A 24640-nucleotide genomic window follows, 5' to 3' on the forward strand; every position below is an offset into this window, starting at 1 on the left:
CACAGGTAAGCTGGGTCAAACAGGAACGAATACTACGGATCAGGTCTCACGGGTATAACGCTGTAGAGCAGACAGCAGAGACCATTAGGAAAAGGCTGGTTTAAATAGGCTGTTTGGCGCCAACACGCGACCACGCACGAACGATCGCGCTCACCCGCGGTGATGCCCGCAATCGTGAACCAGAAGACCTGGGGGTCAGTCTCTTCATGCGATTTTCATGACAGAAGGGGGTTAAACACTGGGGCAATCAAGGGGTTAACTGTGTTCCCTCAGCATGTTCTAACTGTATGGGGGGGGGGGGGTGGGCTCACTAGAACATGACAGATCACTGGGAGCAGTAGATCCCTGTCATTGCTAGGTAGAACAGGGAAATGCCTTGTTTACATAGGCATCGCCCCATTTTGCCTCTCCGTGTCACGATCGCCAGCCTCCGGTGGACATCAAGCCAGCAGGCACGCTCCCACAGCACGCACGCACATGTTGCCTGCCCATGGTGCAACAATGTTTTGCGCACTCGTGCCACTTTGCCGATTGTATATTGGCATGAGTCAGTCGGCAAGTGGTTAAACGTACATCACGCTACTCACTACAGCCAGATGGGACAGCTGCCTGCACACTAAACTGTTGCAGTTTAATTTGAGGGCAGTGTGAAGTGGCCCCAAGACTTATTCTTCCACTTAGTAGTCAGTTTGATAAAATTGCTGATGAGGCCTACATTTTAATATTTTCAGAACAGAAGTAATTTAGGTAATATAGGGGGAAGAGCGACCACTTCAACCTTTTTACAAGGAGGGGGAATGTCTTCTGACCAATTGGACACAGTTGCATCCATTTCTTCAATCACAATTTCAATACAATAATTTCTTTATCATACATCACGGGACACCGAGCACCATAGTAATCCCTATGTGGGTATATAGGCACCTTCAGGTGATGGACACTGGTATACCCAATACAGAAAGTTTACTCCCTATATAACCCCTCCTCCTACCAGGAGTACCTCCGTTTTTTCGCCAGTGTCTAAGGTTTTGGTCACGAGTGAAGATGTGCTCTGAAGAGCTCCACTGGAGGGATCCTTGCTGGATTTAAATGGCCTCCATAGACCAGATCCATCCAGAGTGCCACTGAGGCCGAGGAGGATGGTACCCAGCCCTCATATATGAAGCACAAGGTTTTGCCTGTAACGCCTCTCCTTGCAGGGCTGGACTCCAGGACCCAGGGCTTTTTGGTAATGTTTACGTTGCCTAAATATTCTCCTGACGGGGTGCTAATACAGGTCCAAGGGAGTGGTCCCCTGATAAAAGGGGACCCAGTCCTTGAAGGTTTGCCAACGCAACCTGTCCCCCCCGGTGCTGGTAACTCCAGTCATGCCTCCACATTGTCATCCTCTCCTGAAATATCAGATATGGCAAGGCAGCGTGAATCTTTGGAACCAATTAGTGCAACTGCTTCTCACATTTCCACCCCTGTATACATGACTGAAGATGCATGTTCCTCTGCCCTGCAGCCTAGGAGGAGGATTAGTGACTTTAATCGCATCCTCCATCCAAAAGGATAGGAAGCTTGTTATATCCTCCTCCCCCCACCTCAAACCCTTTACCAAGGGAACAGTGGGTACAGGATGAGGTGTTACCCTCAGGCGATCAGGAGGAAAAACAAACCGATTACTTCTCTGCGGAGGCAACAACAGTAGATGAACCCTTTTCAGCCTCGCTATCTGAGAAATTGCTGGTACAATCTTACGGAGATGGTTTGTTCCACTTTCATGCTACAACTGAGTCAGCTGAAAGTTTGGTTTCTTCCTTGGGTTCCTTTAAAACCTTCACAGCCTTTTCATACATTTCCTGTCCATGCATTACTAGATCTCCAAAGAGATTCACAGCACTCTATCTCATGGAGAAATTCACCAAAAAATTGAATATACCAGCAGTTGTCGCTGCAATTTCCAGTGTGAATAAAAGTCTAACTTGTCCAGTAGACAATTCACAAATGCTTAACCACTTGAGATCCGCGCTATAGTAAAAAGACGTGTATAGCGCGGATCTCAATTTCCGGGACTACGTCTATTGACTTAGTCCCCTTTAAGAGTTCCCCAAGCGCTCCCGGGAGCGCGCATCGGGGAAAATCTGTGTTGGCCGTGTCCGCTGGACACAGCCAATCACAGATCGCTGTAAACGGCCAATCACAGCGGCCGTTTACAGCGCGATCGCCTCCTCCAATGGGTGATGATCTCAAATGTAAACAAATGAGATCATCACCCATTGCCGAACGTGTCTCCTCACACAGCGATAGCGTGTGAGGAGACCGAAGGTGTCTGTGAGTTGAAAAGTTACAGTAAACTGATAAAAAACCCACCTGTGCCCAGATCTACCCTGCCAGTGCCCAGATCTACCCTGCCAGTGCCCACCTGTGCCCACCTGTGCACCGCCAGTGCCCACCTGTGCACCGCCAGTACTCCATCTGTGCACCACCAGTGCCCCGCCAGTGCCAATCGGTGCCCATCTGTACCAATCGGTGCCCATCTGTGCCTCAGCAGTGCCCATCTGTGCCGCCTCAGCAGTGCCCATCTGTGCCGCCTCAGCAGTGCCCATCTGTGCCGCCTCAGCAGTGCCCATCTGTGCCCATCTGCTGCCTTATCAGTGCACATCCGTGCAATAAATCAGTGCCCATCTGTGCCGACCTAGCAGTGCCCATCTGTGCCGATTCAGCAGTGCCCATCTGTGCCGCCTCAGCAGTGCCCATCTGCCGCCTCAGCAGTGCCCATCTGCCGCCTCAGCAGTGCCCATCTGCCACCTCAGCAGTGCACATCCGTGCAATAAATCAGTGCACATCCGTGCAATAAATCAGTGCCCATCTGTGCCGCCTCAGCAGTGCCCATCTGTGCCGCCTCAGCAGTGCCCATCTGCCGCCTCATCAGTGCACATCCGTGCAACAAATCTGCACATCCGTGCAATAAATCTGCACATCCGTGCAATAAATCAGTGCCCATCTGTGCCGCCTCAGCAGTGCCCATCTGTGCCGCCTCAGCAGTGCCCATCTGTGCCGCCTCAGCAGTGCCCATCTGTGCCGCCTCAGCAGTGCCCATCTGCCGCCTCATCAGTGCACATCCGTGCAACAAATCTGCACATCCGTGCAATAAATCAGTGCACATCTGTGCCGACCCATCAGTGTCCATTTGTGCCACCTCAAAAGCGCCCATCTGTGCCACCTCAAAAACGCCCATCTGTGCCACCTCATCAGTGCCCATCAGTGCTACAATGGCTAAACGCATCTTTTCCGCTGAGGAGGCGTACCAAATTATTTCCGCGGCCGACGAGAGCAACGGGGAGCTCTCCTCTTCCGATTCCGATTCTGAAGCCGACGTAACTTATGAGCCAGTCCTCAGCAGTGAAACACTGACTGATGAATCCGAGGAGGAAGATATCCGGCCCATCAAGCGAAGGCGTTCTAGTGAGGCAGTGCCGTCCACCAGCACCGCAGTGCCGTCCACCAGCACCGCAGTGCCGTCCACCAGCACCGCAATGCCGTCCACCAGCACCGCAGTGCCCCAGCAAGAAAGGCCAAGTACCAGTGGGGTGTCATCTCAGCCCCAAAGGGTTAGGAGCCATGCTGGCCTTCCCTATGCCCTTCAGAACCCCTTGTGGCTTCCTCCTAATTCAGGAGAGGCCAATGTTCCCCCTTTCACCGCCCAGCCAGGAGTCCAGGTGGACACGGAGAATTTTAGCCCCATCGATTTTTTTAATTTAATTTTTACGGAGGACATGTTGGCGTCAATTGTGGCCCAGTGCAACCTGTATGCACAACAATTTATTTTTCAAAATCCGACCTCCTATTATGCCCGTCCCTACGAATGGAGAGACCTAACGGTGGAGGAGTTCAAGCTTTTTTTAGGCCTCACATTTAATATGGGACTCAACAAAAAAAAACAATTACGTACCTACTGGTCAACCCACCCCCTCCACCACTCACCGCTCTTCTCCGCGGTAATGCCCAGAACCAGGTATCAGATGATCCTGAGGTTCTTACATTTCAGTGACAATTCCCAATGCCTTCCACGAAATGATCCAAATTATGACCGCCTTTACAAAATTCGACCAATACTAAATTATTTTTCTGAAATATTCCCCAAATTGTTTACCCCGGACCAACACATATGTGTGGATGAGTCCCTTATTAAATTTAGTGGCAGGCTTAGGATGAAGCAATTTATGCCCAGCAAAAGGGCCCGCTATGGGGTGAAGGTCTACAAATTATGTGACCGAGCCACAGGGTACACATATTCCTTCAAGGTGTACGAAGGGAAGGACACCCAGCTACAGCCCCCTAATTGTCCGGATTATTTGGGATCCAGCGGAAAAATTGTTTGGGACCTCATATACCCCCTACTGGATAAAGGCTACCACCTCTATGTAGACAACTTCTACACATCTCTGCCCCTGTTCCACAACCTTCACCGGAAGAAGACGCCAGCATGTGGCACTGTAAAAAAGAACCGGAAGGGCTTTCCTCAAAGTCTGGTGAACAAGAAGCTGCGGAAAGGAGAAACCGCAAGTCTAAGAAACAAGGAGGTTCTGGCAGTGAAGTGGAGGGACAGAAGAGATGTGTACATGTTATCTTCTATCCACAACGATACCTTCGTAGAAATCCCCAGAAGGAATGGCCCCGTAAAGAAACCCAAATGTATTTCAGAGTATAATTTGTTCATGGGAGGAGTCGACTTCAACGACCAAATGATGGAACCATATCTGGTCTCAAGACGGACATATCATTGGTACAAAAAAGCAGTAATTTATTTTTTTCAATTGGCCATTTACAATTCATATGTAATTTACAGCAACGCCACCCAAAACCCCAAACGTTTCTTTGGCTACCAGGAGGAAGTTTTCACAGCCCTTTTATTCCCAAACGGCCCACCAGAAAATATCCGATCAGACGTTGTAAGTCGACTCTCCGAGCGCCACTTTCCGGATAAAATTCCCCCCACACCAGCAGGCAAAAGATGCCAAAAAAGATGTAAGGCGTGTACCAAAGCAGGAGTCAGAAAAGACACATCTTATTATTGTGCACAATGTCCTTCCCAACCAGGCCTCTGTATAGGCGACTGTTTTCGGCGTTACCATACTTCAGTAAATTTTTAGTGAAGTATGGTAAACATAATCCTCAGTTCCTGCCTTCATACACCTTCACACCCCTTATGCCACTGCCTGCTCTGTAACGGACCCTGGCTTGTTATTTGACCACTCTTATGCCTGCCGATTCTGTACATACCGCTGCCTGATCTGGAACTGACCCTGGACTGTTATTCGACCACGCTTCTGCCTAACAATTCTGTACATACCTCTGCCTCATCTGGAACTGACCCTGGACTGTTATTCGACCATGCTTCTGTCTAACGATTCTGTATATATCTCTGCCTGATCTGGAACTGACCTTGGACTGTTTGACCACGATATTTGCCTGCCTCTTGGACTGATCTTGTATTCTGCAACTGGACTAGTGGGATTCAACACGGGGTCTCACATATGTGAGGGGCTCCAGTATAGTTTTTCTGGAAGAAGAAAACAATTTTCTTTGTTTTCTTATTCCTAGATTAGGGTCTGGAGACTCGGAGGCTTCAAAGAGATTTGGGAGGGAGAAGCCTCTACCCCTATCCCCATTCTGTCCTGAACGAGGCTCTACTTTTGTCTGCTGCCTGTAGGACTTACTGCCATCATGCCGCACTGACCACACCACAAGGACCTGCCTACTACCAGGACCAATATTTTTGGCACTGCTGACATCTCTGCACTAACCCTGGACTGTAATATGGACAGTATCCCTGCCTGCTGCCTGAAAAACTGTGTTCGCTGTTGCTGACCAAGTCCCTGCCTGCTGCCTGGACCAGTGATATCCTCCTGTGGACAACTGCGCTTCTAAAACCACAGGTAATCTTTTCTTTACCCTTTGCTCAGCATAATGTATTTGGGGGTGTAATTCTTGGTATGTGCAGGCTATGTGTCCCTGGAACGCCGACGGTGTTTCTTGCATGTTGCGCCTCTGTATTTGGTCAGGCTGTGTAAAAGTCTCACACATGTGGTATCGTTATACTCAGGAGGAGTAGTAGAACGTATTTTGGGGTGTTATTTTTGCTATGTAAATGCTATGCGTTGGAAATATCTTATAAACGGACAACTTTGTGTAAAAAAAAAAAAATGCGTTTTCATTTTTTTCCACATTTTCCGAAAACTTCTGGAAAAAAATGAACCATTGAAAAGACTCATTATGCCTCATAGATTATACGTTGGGGTGTTAGCTTTCCAAAATGGGGTCATTTTCTGGACGTTTCCATTGCCCTGGTGTTCCAGGGCCTTCAAAACTGTAATAGGTGATTGAGAAATGAAATGTGTAATTTATGCTCTTAGAATGCCTGAAGGTGCTACTTCAAAATTAGGCCTCTGTATGTGGTCAGGCTGTGTAAAAGTCTCACACATTTGGTATCATTATACTCAGGAGGAGTAGTAGAACGTATTTTGGGGTGTTATTTGTGGTATGCACATTCCGTGTGGGAGAAATAAGCTATTACAATGAAAATTTTGTGAAAAAAAAAAAAAAAAATCGTAATTTTGCAAAGAATTATGGGAAAAAATGACAACTTAAAATAACTAACCATGCCTCTTACTAAATACATTGGAATGTCTACTTTCCAAAAAGGGGTCATTTGGGGGGCATTTGTACTTTCCTGGCTTGTTAGGGTCTCAAGAATGGAGATAGGCCTTAGTACATCAGATGTGATCTTTTTTTGCAAATCTTTATGATTTGCACCATAGCTTGTAGACTCTATAAATTTCACACAGATCATATAATATGCAAAAATTTGGGTTATTTTTACCAAAGATGTGTAGTAGTATAAATTGTGGCCAAAATTTATGAAGAAAAATTGCTAATTTGCTAAATTTTGTCACAGAAACGAAGAAAAAATCATTTTTTTTCAAAATTTTCGGTCTTTTTTCATTTATAGCGCAGAAAATAAAAAACCGAGAGGTGATCAAATACCACCAAAAGAAAGCTCTATTGGTATGAAGAAAAGGACAAAAAAATCATTTGGTTACAGTGTTGCATGACTGAGTAATTGTCATTCAAAATGTGAGAGCACTGAAAGCTGAAAATTGGTCTGGGACTGAGGGGGGTTTAAGTGCCCAGTAAGCAAGTGGTTAAAGATCCAACAGACAAAAGGTTGGAATTCCTGTTAAAAATCCTTTTTTTTATTTTTTTTATTTATTTATTTTTTTTTTTCCTCTTGGCATGTGCCGTTACTCAGCCTGCAGTTGCTGCAATAGGCTTCTCAGTACCTAAAAGACCAGTTTAGACAGGACCTTAAGGAGGTTACTGCACAACACGCCTGGGATTTGGCTGAAATACCAAAAGCATTATGTTTTACCATAGACGCCATGAGAGATTTTATTCACCAGGTGTCCCGCCTTGCGCTAGCACACGTGCGTAGGATCCTGTGGTTAAAAAATTGATCAGCCGAAGCACAATGCAAAAAGCTCCTGACTGGCTTTCCTTTTCATGGGGATTGGCTATTTGGGGATGATTTGGGCAAATACATCCAAATGATTTCTAGTGGGAAAAGTACTCTTTTGCCAGTCAAAAGAAAGTCTAAACGCCCTTCATTTAAGCAGACTTTTTCTCCTGTGCCAGGGGCATCCGTCTCTAGGGAGTGACGACGGCCTCTGCCATCACACTCGGAGGAAAACCTCAGGGTCAGGCGCAGGCACAGAAGGCCTGGGGCCGCAAACCTGCAAAGCAGAATCCTAAAGCCTCATTATGAAGGGGCGTCCTCCCCTCGTCAATGTGGAGAGGAAGACTTCTGCAAAACTCAGAAGTCTGGTGAGAGGAAATTCAGGACAGATGGGTCATCTCCACGGTGTCTCTAGCATACAAACTAGAATTTTGGGAGTTTCCACCGTCTCATTTTCGGAGGTCAAACGTTCCCAACGATCCAGCGAAAAGGCAATCTGTTTCGGGCACTAGACTGATCATACAAATCCCCGCAGAAGAGCAAGGTTTGGGGTTTTATTCAAACCTCCTTACGGTACCAAAACCGAATGGAGGTGTCAGACCTATTCTAGATCTAAAGAATCTCAATCGGTTCCTGAAGATCGACTCCTTTTGCATGGATCGGGTCAGTGGTTTCTATCCTGACATCAGGGATGCGTATCTGCATGCCCCTATATTTCCTCTCACCAAAGGTTTCTGCGGTTTGAGGTAGAACAGCAGCATTTTCAGTTTGTAGCCTTGCCCTTCGGGCTAGCTACAGCACCCTGGGTTTTTTAGAAAAGTGCTGGCCCCACCTCTAGCCAGGTTAAGGGCACAGGGCATAAGTCTTGGTGTACCTAGATGATCTATTGCTAATAGACCAGTGGGTGGCTCGTTTGGAGCAAAGTGTACGCATTACAACCAGTTGCCTGGAAAGTCTAGGTTGGATTCTCAACCTAGAGAAGTTTTCTTTAAAACTGCTAAAAAGGCTGGAGTACTTGGGTCGTATCATAGGCACAGCCCGGAAAAAGGTGTTCTTGCCTCAGGCAAAGATCAATTCCATAAGCGAGCTGGTGTTGATGGTCCGGTCGAATGGAGGGATCTCCTTTCGCCTTTGCGTGAGGTTGTTAGGAAAGATGGTGGCTTCATTCTAAGCGGTTCCCTATGCCCAGTTCCATTTGAAACTGTTGCAAAACAGTATCCTGTCTACTTGGAACAAAATGATTCAAGCTTTAGACTTACCAATGCGGCTGTCCCCAAGGGTGTCCCAAAGCCTCAGTTGGTGGTTACTAACCCAGAATCTGCTGAAAGGAAAATCCCTCAGACCAGTTATCTAGATAGTGGTAACGACAGATGCCAGCTTTTCAGGATGGGGAGCAGTACAAGAAAAGACAACTGTCCAGGGACAGTGGTCAAGATCTGAAAGAGCCTTGCCCATCATTATCCTAGAGATTCTGGCAGTGTGTCTGGCTTTGAAGGCCTGGACTGTCAGGTTACAGGATTGTCCTGTCAGGATCCAATCCGACAATGCCACAGCTGTGGCCTATATAAATCACCAAGGGTGCACCAAGAGTCGTGCAGAGAGAGGTGAACAATATTCTAACTTTGGCAGAAAGGAATGTTCCGTGCCTATCGGCAGTCTTCTTTCTGGGAATAGAGAATTGTCAGGCAGACTACTTGAGTCTCCAGCAGTTATTCCTGGCGGAATGGTCCCTTCACCCCGACATCTTTCGGGCTGTTTGCCAAAGATGGGGGACTCCGGATGTAGATCTTCTGATGTCCAGATTCAACATGAAGTTTGTCAACTTTGTGTCCAGGACAAGGTATCCGCTCGCATGCGGAACAGATGCGTTAATGACCCAGTTGGATCAGTTCTCACTGATTTATGCATTTCCCCCTATTCAGTTGCTGCCACGACTTCTTTGCAGGATCAAGCGGGAAAAAAAAACGGTAATTCTGGTAGCCCCAGCATGGCCCAGAAGGTCCTGGTATGCAGAAATAATAAAGATGGCGGTGGAAGATCCGTGGTTCCTTCCACTACACCAGATCTACTCTCACAGGGGCCGATGTTCCATCCTACCTTATGAATGCTAAATTAATGGCTTGGCTATTGAAACCCACATTCTGAAAAACATGGGCTTTCCGGGTCAGTTATCTCTACCTTGATTAATTCAAGGAAGCCGGCTTCCAGAACCATATATTAGTCTGGAGGGCTTATGTTTCCTGGTGAGAATCCAAGGGTTGGCACCCTTGGAAGTATATCATAGGCAGAATTCTTGCCTTTCTACCATTAGGGTTAGAGATGAAATTGGCCTTGAGTACTACTAAGGGCCAAGTCTCAGCTTTATCGATCTTATTTCAAAGACCTTTTGCGTCACATTCTTAGGTCCGGGGTTTTATGCAAGGGGTAATGCGGCTTAATCTGTTAGATCACCTATGAACCCTTGATACTTGAATTTTTAGTTTTGTCAGTGTTACAAAAATAGCCATTTAAACCGATACATATTCCCTTAGTCCTTCTGACAAGGAAGTTAGTGTTCTTGGTTGCTATATCCTCAGCAAGGAGGGTTTCAGAATTGGCTGCTGTTTCTTGTAAAAGCCATACTTGATTATTCACGAGGACAGAATGGTGTTGGGCCCTCGTCCAGGTTTTCTACCAAAAGTGGTCTTGGGTTTTCACCTGAACCAAGATGGTGTCCTGCCATCGTTTTTTCCAAAACCATGTTCCAGGGAAGAAAAGTCACTACATTGTCTTGATGTAGTGAGAGCGGTCAAAGTCTATGGCGACTGTTGAGATCTGGGAAGACTGATGTCTTATTTGTTCTGCCAGAGGGTTCTAAAAAAAGGACAGGCAGCGTCGAAATCCACTGTCGCTAAGTGGATTCAGCAAATTATAATTCAGACTTGTGATTTAAGGGGTAAGATTCCACCTTTTTAAGTCGGGGGACTCTACCAGGGCTGTTAGTGCTTCATGGGCAGTGCGTCACCAGGCCTCCATGGCTCAGATCTATAAGGCTGCAACTTGGTCTTCAGTACATACATTCACCAAGTTTTATCAAGTTTATGTAAGATGGCATGAAACTATCGCCTTTTGGGTGCAGTGTGCTGCAGGCAACAGTATAGGTCCTCAAGTCCTGGGGGTGCCCTAAGGGTTCTCTCTCTCACCTCAAATAGCATTGCTATGGGACGTCTGACATAGTGATTACTATGGTGCTCTGTGCCCCGTGATGTACGATAAAGAAAATAGGATTTTTATAATGGCTTGCCCGTAAAATCCTTTTCTTTGAGTACATCATGGGACACAGAGGTCCGGCTGCTCTTTCTAGGGGTTTAAGTATATTGCTTTGCTACAAAAACTGAGGTACTCCTGGTAGGAGGGGGTTATATAGGGAGTGAACTTCCTGTATTGGGTATACCAGTGTCCATCACCTGAAGGTGCCTATATACCCACAAAGTGATTACTATGGTGCTCTGTGTGCCGTGATGTACTCCAAGAAAAGGATTTTTACAGGCAGGCTGTTAAACTCCTATTTTTGTTGTTTTGTGGATATTTGTATCAAATTCGGGGCAAAAAAACTAACTAGGCTTACCTTTTTTATAAAGCATTTGTAATATCTGTAAAACTGCATATCCAGGAAGGTTGACCTTGTTTTTCCCCACTGCATGCTCCAATATAGTTTCTTCCCACTCTAGAGTGGACAGAAAAGAAGCCTAACCACAATGAGCTCTCTCCTACAGCTGTCAAGACAAACTTCAAGAGTCAACGGCTTGTATGACAGGCATCTCACTGGACAACAGCTTTAACCACAGTTTTACAGTGGTCGTACTTATTTGGGCTTAAAAAACATTAAAGGGGTTGTAAAGGTTTTTATTTTTTATTTTCTAAATAGGTTCCTTTTTAAGCTAGTTCATTGTTGGTTCACTTACAGTGCCTTGCGAAAGTATTCGGCCCCCTTGAACTTTTCAACCTTTTGCCACATTTCAGGCTTCAAACATAAAGATGTAAAATTTTTAAGTTTTTGTGAAGAATCACCAACAAGTGGGACACAATTGTGAAGTGGAACGAAATCTATTGGATAATTTAAACTTTTTTAGCAAATAAACTGAAAAGTGGTGCGTGCAAAATTATTCGGCCCCTTTTTACTTTCAGTGCAGCAAACTCACTCCAGAAGTTCAGCGAGGATCTCTGAATGATCCAGTGTTGTCCTAAATGACTGATGGTGATAAATAGAATCCACCTGTGTGTAATCAAGTCTCTGCATAAATGCACCTGCTCTGTGATAGTCTCAGGGTTCTGTTGAAAGCGCAGAGAGCATCATGAAGACCAAGGAACACACCAGGCAGGTCTGTAATACTGTTGTGGAGAAGTTTAAAGCAGGTTTTGGATACAAAGATTTCCCAAGCTTTAAACATCCCAAGGAGCACTGTGCAAGCGATCATTTTGAAATGGAAGGAGTATCAGACCACTGCAAATCTACCAAGACCTGGCCGTTCCTCTAAACTTTCAGCTCAGACAAGGAAAAGACTGATCAGATGCAGCCAAGAGGCCCATTATCACTCTGGATGAACTGCAGAGAACTACAGCTGAGGTGGGAGAGTCTGTCCATAGGACAACAATCGGTCGTACACTGTACAAACTGGCCTTTATGGAAGAGTGGCAAGAAGAAAGCCATTTCTCAAAGATATCCATAAAAAGTCTCGTCTAACGTTTGCCACAAGCCACCTGGGAGACACACCAAACATGTGGAAGAAGGTACTCTGGTCAGATGAAACCAAAATCGAACTTTTTGCCCACAATGCAAAACGATATGTTTGGCGTAAAAGCAACACAGCTCTTCACCCTCAACACACCATCCCCACTGTCAAACATGGTGGTGGCAGCATCATGGTTTGGGCCTGCTTTTCTTCAGCAGGGACAGGGAAGATGGTTAAAATTGAGGGGAAGATGGATGCAGCCAAATACAGGACCATTCTGGATGAAAATCTGTTGGAGTCGGCAAAAGACCTGAAACTGGGACGGAGATTTATCTTCCAACAAGACAATGATCCCAAACATACAGCAAAATCTACAAAGGAATGGTTCACAAATAAACGTATCCAGGTGTTAGAATGGCCAAGTCAAAGTCCAGACCTGAATCCAAATTGAGAATCTGTGGAAAGAGCTGAAAACTGCTGTTCACAAACGCTCTCCATCCAACCTCACTGAGCTCGAGCTGTTTTGCAAGGAAGAATGGGCAAGAATTTCAGTCTCTCGATGTGCAAAACTGATAGAGACATACCCCAAGCGACTTGCAGCTGTAATCGCAGCAAAAGGTGGCTCTACAAAGTATTAACGCAAGGGGGCTGAATAATTTTGCACGCCCCACTTTTCATTTTTTTTATTAGTTAAAAAAAGTTTCAAAAATCCAATAGATTTCGTTCCACTTCACAATTGTGTCCCACTTGTTGGTGATTCTTCACAAAAAATTCAAATTGCATATCTTTGTTTAAAGCCTGAAATGTGCCAAAAGGTTTAAAAGTTCAAGGGGGCCGAATACTTTCGCAAGGCACTGTACCTTTTTTTTTTTTTTTTGTCTGAATTTCTCGCTTCCTGTTTCTCCTCGGTAAACTTCACACCATCTTCCGAGCGGTATTTAGTCAGTCAGAACAGCTTACTGAGGAGGAACAGGAAGTGAGAATTTCAGACAAAGATAACAAAGTAAAAAAACATTTAGAAGGGAAATCGAAGGAAAAGGTAAGTGAACCAACAATGCACTAGCTTAAAGGAACCTATTTAGAAAATAAAAAACAAACCTTTGCTTGCCACTTAAAGGGGTTGTAAAGTCTCCAGATTTGTGGTTAGTTGGGATTTACCAGGAAAAAAGGGTAACCGCAAAGCCATTTACAAATGCAACAGTTTGGGCAAACATTGCAACAGTTTTTTATGAACGCTGTTTATTTGATTTCCATTGTAAAAGGAATACAAGTGGGTCTTTTATTTATTATTATTATACACGATTTCTATAGCGCCAACAGTTTACGCAGCACTTTACAATGTATAAGGGGGGACAACAGATTATAAATGCAAAAGGTGGCCTCTTTTGATGAGTGAAAAATTTAACATTTTGTTAAATGAAACCATGCCATTATATGTATGTCAGAAGCAAAGAAAGATGTGTATGTGAAAAATCTTACATTTTCTCTAGTGAGTGTACATATGGCTGAGGATTCTCCTGCTCAGATGTAAAATGCAATGCCAAGCCTCAGTGTTGTCGCATGCTCTTCCTTGCTGGAAAATACCAGGATTTGTTGTGTTTGTATTTTTTTTTTTTTTTCCTGCTTAGCAAATAGTAAAGGAAGATATGTGCTGGTGTGGAAGGTGGCTTTTAAAGAACACAGGACCCACATTAACTATATCTGGTCTCTCGCAGTGCACAGAACATGGAAATGCAATTATTTTGGAAAATATAAACTGCTAAATACCTTTTCTCATCATTGGTATATAGCAGTCTTGTGACTATCAGTGTCTGGTTAAAGCTCATAGGAGTTTTCATTCTACTCCAACTGTCCTGAGGCTGCAGGACCCCTGACTCTCAGTCTGGACAGTTCTGAATGGCCTTGTGCTGATCACATGCACCCTCCCAAGGAAAAGGAAAATCTCTTTAGCAATACACACCAAACTGAGCATGTGCAGTGTGACTCCAAAGGCTGTCTTATCAGGAGATGGATTGGGAACAGTAGGGGAGGAGGATCGGAGAAGACAGGATCAAACTGCCTTTCCCCCCTCCTCTTCCAGGACATCTAATTGACAGATGATTGGCGCTGCCTTCTGCAGGAAACACAAATCGGTCACAATTTAAAAGGCCCCTCCCTTTCCCCTGACCCTCAGTTGTTGTTTTTTGCCAGACCTCCAGGAGTACGCACCGTCATGTTTTGTTTGGTCTGGTGACTGGTTAGCGGACCCCCCTTGTTCAGATTACTCAGACTGGTTGTGGCCATGTCTGCAGAATTTTCTGCTTTTTGAGCAGTCTGAGAAGGGTTCCCCCTGTTTTTTTATGGCGGTTACTTGCATTATGGAATCTTCTTCCACCCCCCCCCAGCATCCTGATCCATCTTCGTACACCCAGAGAGAGCTTCCTTGTGTCCTTTTTTTCAGTTTTGGGTGTTCCAAGATGACGGTGAGTGATGTCGCACACTTCCTGATGCCGAGCCTCTTCGTGTTTGAAAAGGACTGGCTTAGGCACACATGCTGCTGGGGATGTTTTGTTGGCTGTACAGCAAACTAACAGCGTCCAAGCTCATTACAACGCTCCCCTATCTGGTCCTTCTCATCATGGAGGTTAAGGACACCCCTGTGAACAGTGCACCCGCTCTCTGATCCAGAGACTGCAATCATGTCCTGTGTTACTCCTAAGGTTACTACTTCTCCTCTGTAATGAAAGATTGTATATCCAGGGGAAAATGTTTTAGAAAGTGTAATTTTGTATGCCTTTCTTATTGTAGTTTCTTTTTTCTAGGTTGATAAACCTATGAAAAGAAAATGTGGAAATTGTAGATCCATGCTTCCTGATGGCTGTAGAAAATTATGTGAGACGCATATTTAGTGGCAGGGGTTGAGTCTGCTTCTAACCTAAAGGAATTGATAGCTTCCATGAAGGAAGGGGTTTCCTCCTTTCAAGCTTTTAATGATACGTTAGGTGGGCTGGGCCCTTCCACGTCTGACAGTACCCCGGGTTCCTTCGTCCTCTTCAAGAACTCTGCCCCCTTTGGTGTCAGAGACCATTAGTTCCCGTGCGATCTCTGATCCAGAGGGGGAGAACTTGGATTCTTCTTTTGACAAGGAATCCATGTAGAGAAGGAGGAAACTATGAATACGCTTAGATACCCATTTCCAGTCAAAGATATTGAACTGTTGAAAGCAGTTTTTATTTTTGAACAGATTGAGCCACCACAAAAATCTCAATCGGTTCAGGATAAAATGTATAGGATTCTTCAGGCGCGTTGGCCTAAATGTTTTCTGGTACACCAGTCACTTAAAGATATGGTCCTGTCAGAATGGAAAGAGACTGAGAAAAGGTTGTTCCAGCCCAGAGGGCATAAGAGAAAATTTCCCTTTCAGTCTGACATTGAAGAGACATTTTTCAAGTGTCCCAGACTGGATGCTCCTATGTCTCAAGTGTCTAAGAAATCTGATCTTTCATTTGAAGTCTCTGGGGTTCTTAAGGACCAGATGGATAGCAAAGCTGCCACTTTGCTCTGTAAGGCCTGGGAGGCTTCAGCCTTCTCTGGGGCCAGCCCTGGCATCCACCTGCTTGGCTAGAAATCTAGATGTTTGGGTCCAGAGGCTAGATGACCTACTCTCCACCGACATGCCTGTAGAAGAGATCAAAGAATCTCTCCCCCCCTGATTGCCAAATCAGTGGTCGCGTTGGCAGACGCAGTGGCAAACTGTTAGATCAGTGGCCAAAACGTCAGCCTTGATCAATTGCTCTAGACGGGCAATCCGGTTGAAATCCTGGGACTGGGATCTGACCTCCAAAAATAAACTCTGTGGTATTCCCTTTTGAAGGCAAACTATATTTTTTGGTTCGGCTTTAGAGGAAGTACTTGCTCGGTCCTCGGAAAAGGGTAAACGTTTCCCATCTCAGAAGGTTAAGCCTCAAAGAGGCCCTTTCATAGTTTTCGGGGCAAAGCTAACTTCAAACCAGCGGGTCAGTAGGCAAAGAAAAATGGTAGTTTAGCAAAGACAAAGCTAAAGGGTCTCTTTGCTCCTTCAACCCAGGCAAAAAACTCTCGGTGACGCCAGGTTAGGGGTAGGAGGAAGACTGACCTTTTTCAGCGAGGAATGGGCAAAGGTAACAGAAAATCTTTTTGTTCTCAAGGTCATAAGAGGGTTTCAGGTTAAAATTCAATCTCCCTTCTCCCCAGAGTGTTTGTTTTTTTATTTTATTTATTTTTTTCCCTCACTCATCTGCCAAGGGACCAAGAAACCCGAGAAACAGCAGGCCATGTTAGGTCTGATTTCTCTTTGGAATTCAGAAGGGGTCATTTCCCCTGTTCTGGAGGATCAAAAATACCAAGTATTTTATTCCCATGCTTTCCTGGTAAGAAAGGCATCAGGAGGATTTCAGATGGTCATCAATCTGAGCCTCCTAAACAGTTTCCTGGTTTACAGGTGTTTCCAGATGGAAAGCATTTATTCACTCAGAAATCTGTTATTGCCAGAGGTATTCATGGTGACCCTGGCTCTTCAGGATGCTTACCTCCCATGTTCCAATATACCAAGATCATCAGAGGTTTTTGAGGCTTGCGATCCTCTTGGGCAAACAGCTTAAGTCATTGGCAGTTCAGAGCCCTTCCTTTTTGGTCTCATGGCACCCACAAGAATTTTTACAAAGGTCATGGCCGAGGTCATGGCTTTTTTTTCGTTTGCAGAAAATTTCAATCGTCCCTTATTTGGAAGACTTTTTGATCGTTGCCCGGGACAGAGGACCTGGGTCAGGATCTGCAAGTAGTTCTGCAGCCCTTCCAAAGATTGGGTTGGAAAGTAAATCTGCAGAAATCTGCTCTGGTTCCCTCCCAGAGCTGTGTTGGTTTTTTTTTTTCTTTTTTTTGGGGGGGGGGGGGGGGGGGGAGGGGCTACCTGATACTCAGTCGCCCAAAGAATTTTCTTACCGGAAGAGAAGATCTCCAAGATCCTCCTTTCCATGCAGAAATTCAGGTACAATCCCCAGACATCCCTGCGTCAGATAATGCAGCTGTTGGGCTTGATTACTGCAGCAATTCCGGGAGTGCCCTGGGCCCAATTGCGTTCCAGATCCCTACAGGCGTTTCTTCTGCGTTGTTGGGATCGCAGAAAGGCCTCTCTAGACTAGGTTGTGCGGCTTCCAGGAGATGATTCTCTTGATCTATCCTGGTGGTCCGACCGGAGCATCTGCAGTTAGGGAAGGCTTGGGCCCAGCATTTCCCGGTAAAGATTACCATAGATACCAGGTTGGGGGGGGCGCACTCAGAGGATTGGCAGGCTCAGGGTGCCTGGCAGGCAGAAGAGGCAGCCCAATCCTCAAACTACAGGGTACTGTTAGCAGTAGGAAAACCTTTGGTTACTTTGAAAACCAATCAAGCAAAGGACCTGTTGATTTTTTATTTTTATTTTTATTTTTTATTTTTTTCAGACAATGGCACGACAGTGGCATACCTCAAAAAGCAGGGGCACTCACTCAGACAGCCTGCTAGGGTTGAGTCAGGAGATCCTTTCCTTGGCAGAGGACACTGTTTTCTCAATCGATGGGTCGGCAAATACACTGGCAGATCATCTGAGCAGAGTAACTGTCACTTCCAGGAGTTGGGAGCTGAACCAGGAAATCTTCCGGGAGTTAGTGGTCAGGTGGGGAATGCCCAAAGTGAATCTGTTTGCATCCACCCACAACAGGAAGCTTCCAGCTTATTTTTCCCTGGAGAGAGAAGCAAAGTCTTTAGTGACAGATGCGCTCTCTTTCTAGTGAAGTGGCCCAGGAGGAGTTGGTTCTCTGCACTGAGAACACTCTCTCTGTAGAGTCCCCCTGGCCCCTGCCAGAGAGAGACCTTCTACACCAAGGGCCAATGCTTCATCCATACCATTGGATTTACCACCTAACGGCTTGGAGGCTGAGCGGCGCATCCTACAATTGAAAGGATGTTCAGCTAGTGTTATTGAAACTATTCTAGACGGCCATAAATTGGTTACAAGGAAGATCTATGGCAAAGTTTTTGGAGGACCTTTTGTAGCCTGGTAAAAATGGGCTGGGATAGACTTGTTTTCTATTCCCTATGTTCTGGACTTTTTACAGAAGGGAGTGGCAAAGGGGCTTGCTGTCAGCACTCTTGGGTTTCAAGTTGCTGCCCTTTCTCTGTTCATGGAGAAAAGACTGGCGGAGGAGCCTTTAATTAAGAGATTCCTCCTAGCTAGGGCTAGACATACACCCAGAGTATCAAGCAAGTTCCCCCCCCTTGTCGTTGGTATTGAACGTCCTTACCAGACCCCCTTTTAAGCCACTGCATAACACCTATTTAAAATTAGTCACCATAAAGCTGGTTTTCCTTTTGGTGATAACTTGTGGGAGTAGGGTCCCCGATTTAAGTTCTTTCTCGTGTAAAGATCCTCTCAAGGATTTTAGACAGTAGTGATCAGGCCTGACCCTTTGGGCAAATACATAGTAGTCTCCCCCCCCCCCCCCCCCAGGAATCCGAAGGAAGAAAGGTGTGTGTTTTTATTTATTTATATGTAAGATGTCTTTTACACTACTTAAGTTACTAGTGAATTTAGGAAAGCTTCCCAATTACTGATTACTTTTAGTGGACCCAAAAAAGGGTTCCAAGGCTTCCAGAGGTTCCATTTCCAGATGGATTAGAGAAGCTACTGTATATGTGAGGCCTACAAATCTTCAGGACAATCCCCTCCTTCCACAGTTAGGGCTCACTCTACTAGGTCGCTAGCTGCCTCTTGGGCAGAAAGAGCGGGTGCATCATGGCAAGATATTTCCAAAGCTGCTGTCTGGGCCTCCTTTCATGCATTTGTCAGGCATTATAGAGTCCAGATGCTCTCCAGCCAGGACCTCTCCTTTGGAAGAAAAGTACTTCAGGCTGTTGTCCCTCCCTAAGGTATAGATCTCGCTTATCCTCTCAAGTAGCTGTCCTGGAAGATGAGGGGGGGAAAACCCCTGTTAGACTTGCCAGTAACGGTATTTCCAGGAATCTTCCAGGACAGCATCTATATTCCCACCCTATTCTTGGTTCACTGGCCCCCTTATTTTAACCTGGTGGTGGTGTATTAATGAGTTTATTCCTCTTCTGAGTTCACTTTTGGTGGAGGTTTACTTGATCTTCATACAACTGAGGGTAAGGGGAAAGGGAGGGGCCTTTTAAATTGTCTGATTTGTGTTTCCTGTAGAAGGCGGAGCCAATCATCTCTCAAGTAGCTGTCCTGGAAGATTCCTGAAAATACCGTTACCGGTAAGTCTAACGGGGTTGTTTTGTTTTTTTACACCATGCGAACGATTACCGCCTTATGTGCACAGTGAGTATAACCAGCATGCTTTACTGCATATACAGACTGATTTTACTGTTGTGGGTTTGGTAACACTGTGTAAGCAAGCCTATTCCTTTGCTTTAAAAATCTTACAGGCTAAACTACTTTTGTATCCACTTGTCTAGATCACTACTTAATACAGGGGTTGGCTGTTGGTGAATAAAATCAGAACTTGGTTCAAGACTTCAATTAAATCTTGTGAATTTGACCAACTGTTTTCAAATATTTTTCAGATAATGGAGCTGTGCGGTGCAACAAGGCTTGGCTATTTTGGAAGAAGTCAGTTTTACATTGCATTGAAACTTGTGGCAGTAGCACAGTCTGGTTTACCTCTGCGGGTTGAAAGTTTAAACACTGGTAAGTAGAGCGTGGCTATTTGGACATTCCATGTCTAGCTACCTGATTCAAGATAAAGGTGTCCGTTTATGAAGCAGTGGAAAAAATACACTGCTCCATTCTCCGGCATTCAGAGGCGAGCGTTCTCCTCTGGGTGCCAGTTTATGAAGCGGTGTAAATCGCTCCTCCTTTTGTGAAGTCAAGCGAACGCCCCATGATACTGGAATCTCGTGAGACTTAATGAGACTACAGTACCAGTAATTCACCAAAACGCTGTTTATTAAGCAGTGATAAATTATCACTGCTCAGTACAGTACAAGGAGAGATGGCCCACCTCATGTCAATAAACAGTCCAGGTAAAATATATTAGAGCTGCATGATTAATCGTTAAAAAAAAAATCGATTCATTCATCTAATAAATGTAGAGTTCTCTGTTCACTCAGCTGTCAAAAGAAAAAAAATGGACAGTCTGACAAGTTTATCACAACATTTTGCTGGTAGATGAGGAAAAGTTACAATGTTATTAGATCAAAGGGATGAACTTTGGCCTGTAAATGAAGGAAATGTAACTACTTAAAGCTGAGTTCCACCCAAAAATTGAACTTCCACTTTAGGTGCAAGTGACCCTGACATGCCACATGTCATTTTTTTTTTTGGGGGGGTGGAGCGGATACCCACTTTTTTAGAGGTATCCAGCTCCCACTTCCTCCCGGGGCTCCGCGGCACCGAAAGGAAGATCGCCTTTCCCTCCTCCCTCCCTCCCTGCAATCATCTGGGACACGTCACAGGTCCCAGAAGTCCATTCACAGCCCGACTCGCGCATGCACAGTGCGTGCCCGGCTGTGAAACCACAACCGGGCACCCCCACAGGAAGAATGCTGGCATCGTGGAGAGGAGGGAGGAGGAGTGGGGCTTCGTACACCCGCCATGCTGGGACAGGTGAGTGTCCGATAATTTAAAAGTCAGCAGCTGCACTTTTAGTAGCTGCTGACTTTTAAATTTTTATAATTTTTTTCGGCTGAACTCCGCTTTAAAGAATCTTTTTCTGACACTTGTTTCTTACCAAGTTAAAAATCCATATTTTTTGCTAGAAAATTACTTAGAACCCCCAAACATTATATATTATACATACATATATTTTTATTTTTTTACACTATAGTTGTAACTTTAACGGTTCAGGTCTCTCAAAATGCAATGGCATCTTTGGAGACCCTGTTAAAGTGTGTCCTAGTCTGTGCAGTGCTGTACCGTATGTTAATGCTCCACTAGTGTGTGGTAGCCATTTTAATCCCTAGAGTCTTTCCTAATAAATATATATATAAAATGGCAGTCATTGCAATATTTTATGTCGCACGGTATTTGTGCACCTAAACAGAAAAGTTAGCCTAATTTTTTTGCATAACGTGAAAGATGATGTTGCGCCGCACCGCCTCTGAGCTGGTGAATCGGGGAGTGTGAATTCTGACACAGATCACCAGTGAAGTGCTCAGATCACCAGGGCCATCTTTAAGGCAGGGCATAAGGGGCAGCTGTCCTGGGCCCTGTCATTGTTGTGGGGCCCAAAGCAGCTGCCCCATACTTGCCAACTATCCCAGTTTTTAAATTCCCTTGGCCCTTGAAGTTTTAGTCTAACTTTGTCCTGATATCTCAGTGTGAAGTGCTGCTATTAATGCTGCCCAGCTCTGCCTTATTGTTGTGTACAGCTGACTCACCTGAAGACCCTGTGTTTTACATGTAAATAACCAGCATTCATATATAAATAGCTGCATCTGGCGGCATAGATATGTAAATAAAGGCAGCATTCATATGTATATCATGCCCCATGCAGTGAGGAGATGTGCTGTAACCTCTAGCAACCAATCGGTGAGCAGTATTACTGTACAATAATCTCTAGCAAGCAATCAACAAACATGTGCTGTAACATCTAGCAACTAATTAGTGAGCCACAATGTGTGATGTAACCTCTAGCAGCAGTCGATAAAGGTAATGATACACTGTAACCTCTTGCAACTAATCGCAATCGTTTCCTGATCTGATACAGTAAACTGCTTTTAAGTCTAGCTGCTATTTATTGTATGCTTCTAAACAGGTGGAGAGCAAAACTCTATGGGGGGGGGGGGGGCAAGAAAACGTTTGCCCAGGGTCCAATCACTGTTAAAGACGGACCTGCAGATCACAGCTTCATAAACTGCCCGTTTCTGTGTCAGACAGACAGCTTCTCTGTGTGTGGAGAACATGTTCTCCCCCAGATCATCTATATTTCATAAACCGTTTGAGCTGAGATCAGCGGCGATCCTAGGGATCACTGCTGTTCAGTTTTATAAATTGACACCCAAATGTATTGTTTTAAAAGTTATTCAAAGTGTAACTGTCTGAAAGGCCTGCAGGACTTTTTGCTTACAAGAACTTGATCTAAACATCTCCTCAACCCGAAGCATCCATTCTGTAGCAAATCTCAGGTTTGAGCTCTTTTCATGATGCATACATTTTATTTTTTTCATCACCAAAAGGTTATGTACAGGAAATCTTTTGATAATGCAGTAATAAACTTATTACAAATTACTAATGACTCAGTGACAGATCTGCTTGAAAGCTTAGGTATTCTGAGTAAATCTCATATGTGCTACAAGTATTGGGGTTTAAAAAATAGCAAGCTTATTATTATAAAGGGTTTTATATAGCGCCAACAGTTTGTGCAGCGCTTTACAACATGAGGGTAGACATTGCATTACAATTTGGTACAAGAGTAATCAGAGGGCCCTGCTCATTAGAGCTTACAATCTAAAAAGGAAGAGTCAATTGATACAAAAGGTAATGGCTGTGGGGGGATAAGCTGATGGAGGAAGTAAAACAGTGTTAGTTCGAAGCAGGATAGGCTTCTTTGAAGAGAAGGGTATTCATGGATCATCTAAAGATGGATAGATTAGGGGACAGTCGGAGAGATTGGGGTAGGGAGTTCCAAAGGATGGGAGAAGCTCTGGAGAAATCCTGGAGGCGAGCATGGGAGGAGCCAACAAGGGAGCTAGAGAGCAGGAGGTCTTGGGATGACCGAAGAGAGCGGCTTGGTTGGTATTTTGGGACTAGGTTTGTGATGTAACTAGGGGCATAATTATGGATGGCTTTGTAAATTATTGTTAGTACTTTGAATTTTATTCATTGGTTGAGTGGAAGCCACTGGAGGGATTGGCAGAGAGGAGTGGAGGACACTGGCTGGGTAAGGTGGATGAGTCTGGCAGCGGCATTTATAATGGACTGAAGGGGGGATAGTCTATGTAAAGGTAATCCAATGAGGAGGGAGTTGCAGTAGTCGAGGCGAGAGATGACCAGGGAGTGAATTAGAAGCTTGGTGGTGTCATTAGTTAAAAAGGGGAGTATTCCGGAAATGTTGTGGAGGCTAAGGCTGTTTGGTTTGGACAGGGCTTGTATGTGGGCCTGAAAAGACAGTTCGGACTCTAAGGTTACCCCTAGCACCTTGGCATGTGGGGACAGACTGATAGATGTGCCATTGATCTTGACAGAGAAGTCAGGCGAAGGGGCACGTGGGGGAGGAAATATTAAGAGCTCAGTTTTAGATAATTAAGTTTGAGGAAGTGGTTTGACATCCAGGTTGATACGTCTGTTAGTAGATCAGTGATGTGTGAGGAGATTGATGGGGTGAGCTGAGTGTCAGAGAGATAGATTTGGGTGTCATCAGCATATAAATGTTAGTGAAAGTCATGGGGAGGCTATCGGGTGACCCAGGGAGGATGTGTAGCTCGAGAATAGTAGAGGTCCAAGGACAGAACCTTGGGGGACCCAAACGGAAAGGGGAGTTGGAGAAGAGGAATTGGAGTTGTAAGTGACACTGAAGGTGCAATGAGATGGGCAAGATTCAAACCAACGGAGAGTGTAGCCATGGAGACCAAGCAAATTGAGTTTTTTGAGGAGGGGGTGGTCAACTGTATCAAAGGCAGCAGAAAGGTCCAAGAGTAAGCATATGGAATAATGACCGTTGGTTTTAGCTGTTAGTAAGTAGTTTGTGAGTTTTAGGAGGGCAGTTTCTGTGGATTGCTGTGGGTGAAATTCAGACTGAAGAGGATCAAGAAGGTTATTTTCAATGAGGTGGTTGCTCAGTCGGTTGTAGACTAAACGTTTAAGGAGTTTGGAGGCAAAAGGGAATAAAGAGATGGGTCTTAAGTTGTTAAGATTGGTTGGGTCTGAGGCCTTTTTTGGTATGGGAGTGACTAGTGCATGTTTTAGAGGGTTGGGGAAGATGCCAGTAGAGAGTGAGAGGTTAAAGATATGAGTTAAGGAGTGTAGGATTGAGTCAGATGGTGACCATAGTATTTGAGAACAAACAAGGAACAGGGTCCAGGGGGCAGGAGGTTAGGTGGGCATTAGAAAAAAGTTTAGTGACTTCCTCTATAGTAGCTGGCTTAAAAGAGGGAATTATTGATTGTGCAGGAGGACAAGGAGTGTAAGGTGAGGGAGATGTCTGTAGAGTGGAGATCTCAAGACGAATCGTCTCAATCTTATTTTTGAAGTGATAAGCAATCTCCTGGGCAGTGAGTAAGTTAGTGGGTGGGGGTATTGGAGGACGAAGTAGAGTGGTAAAGGTAGAAAAGAGTTGATGGGGACTGCGTGAGAGTGTGTTAATGAGAGTGATAAAGTAGGTCTGTTTGGCAGTGTACAGGCAGGAATGGTATTTTTGGAGGGCAGATTTATATTGGCTGAAATCTTGCTGTGACTTAGTTTTACGCC

General features: G+C 45.0%; 1 protein-coding gene across 4 annotated transcripts in view; it reads left to right on the top strand.

The window, feature by feature from the left end:
* Positions 1-24640, top strand: part of REPS1 (RALBP1 associated Eps domain containing 1) — a 294648-nt gene that overhangs the window by 27694 nt on the left and 242314 nt on the right. For all 4 annotated transcript variants that reach the window (XM_077486747.1, XM_077486746.1, XM_077486749.1 and 1 more), the window contains exon 2: positions 19798-19921. In XM_077486747.1, the coding sequence (XP_077342873.1) occupies positions 19798-19921 (124 nt within the window). The remainder of the gene's footprint in view (positions 1-19797; positions 19922-24640) is intronic.

Source organism: Lithobates pipiens, unplaced genomic scaffold (assembly GCF_037356315.1).
Source record: "Lithobates pipiens isolate NorthernLeopardFrog02 unplaced genomic scaffold, aLitPip1_a1.2 Scaffold_18, whole genome shotgun sequence".
Classification (NCBI taxonomy): domain Eukaryota; kingdom Metazoa; phylum Chordata; class Amphibia; order Anura; family Ranidae; genus Lithobates; species Lithobates pipiens.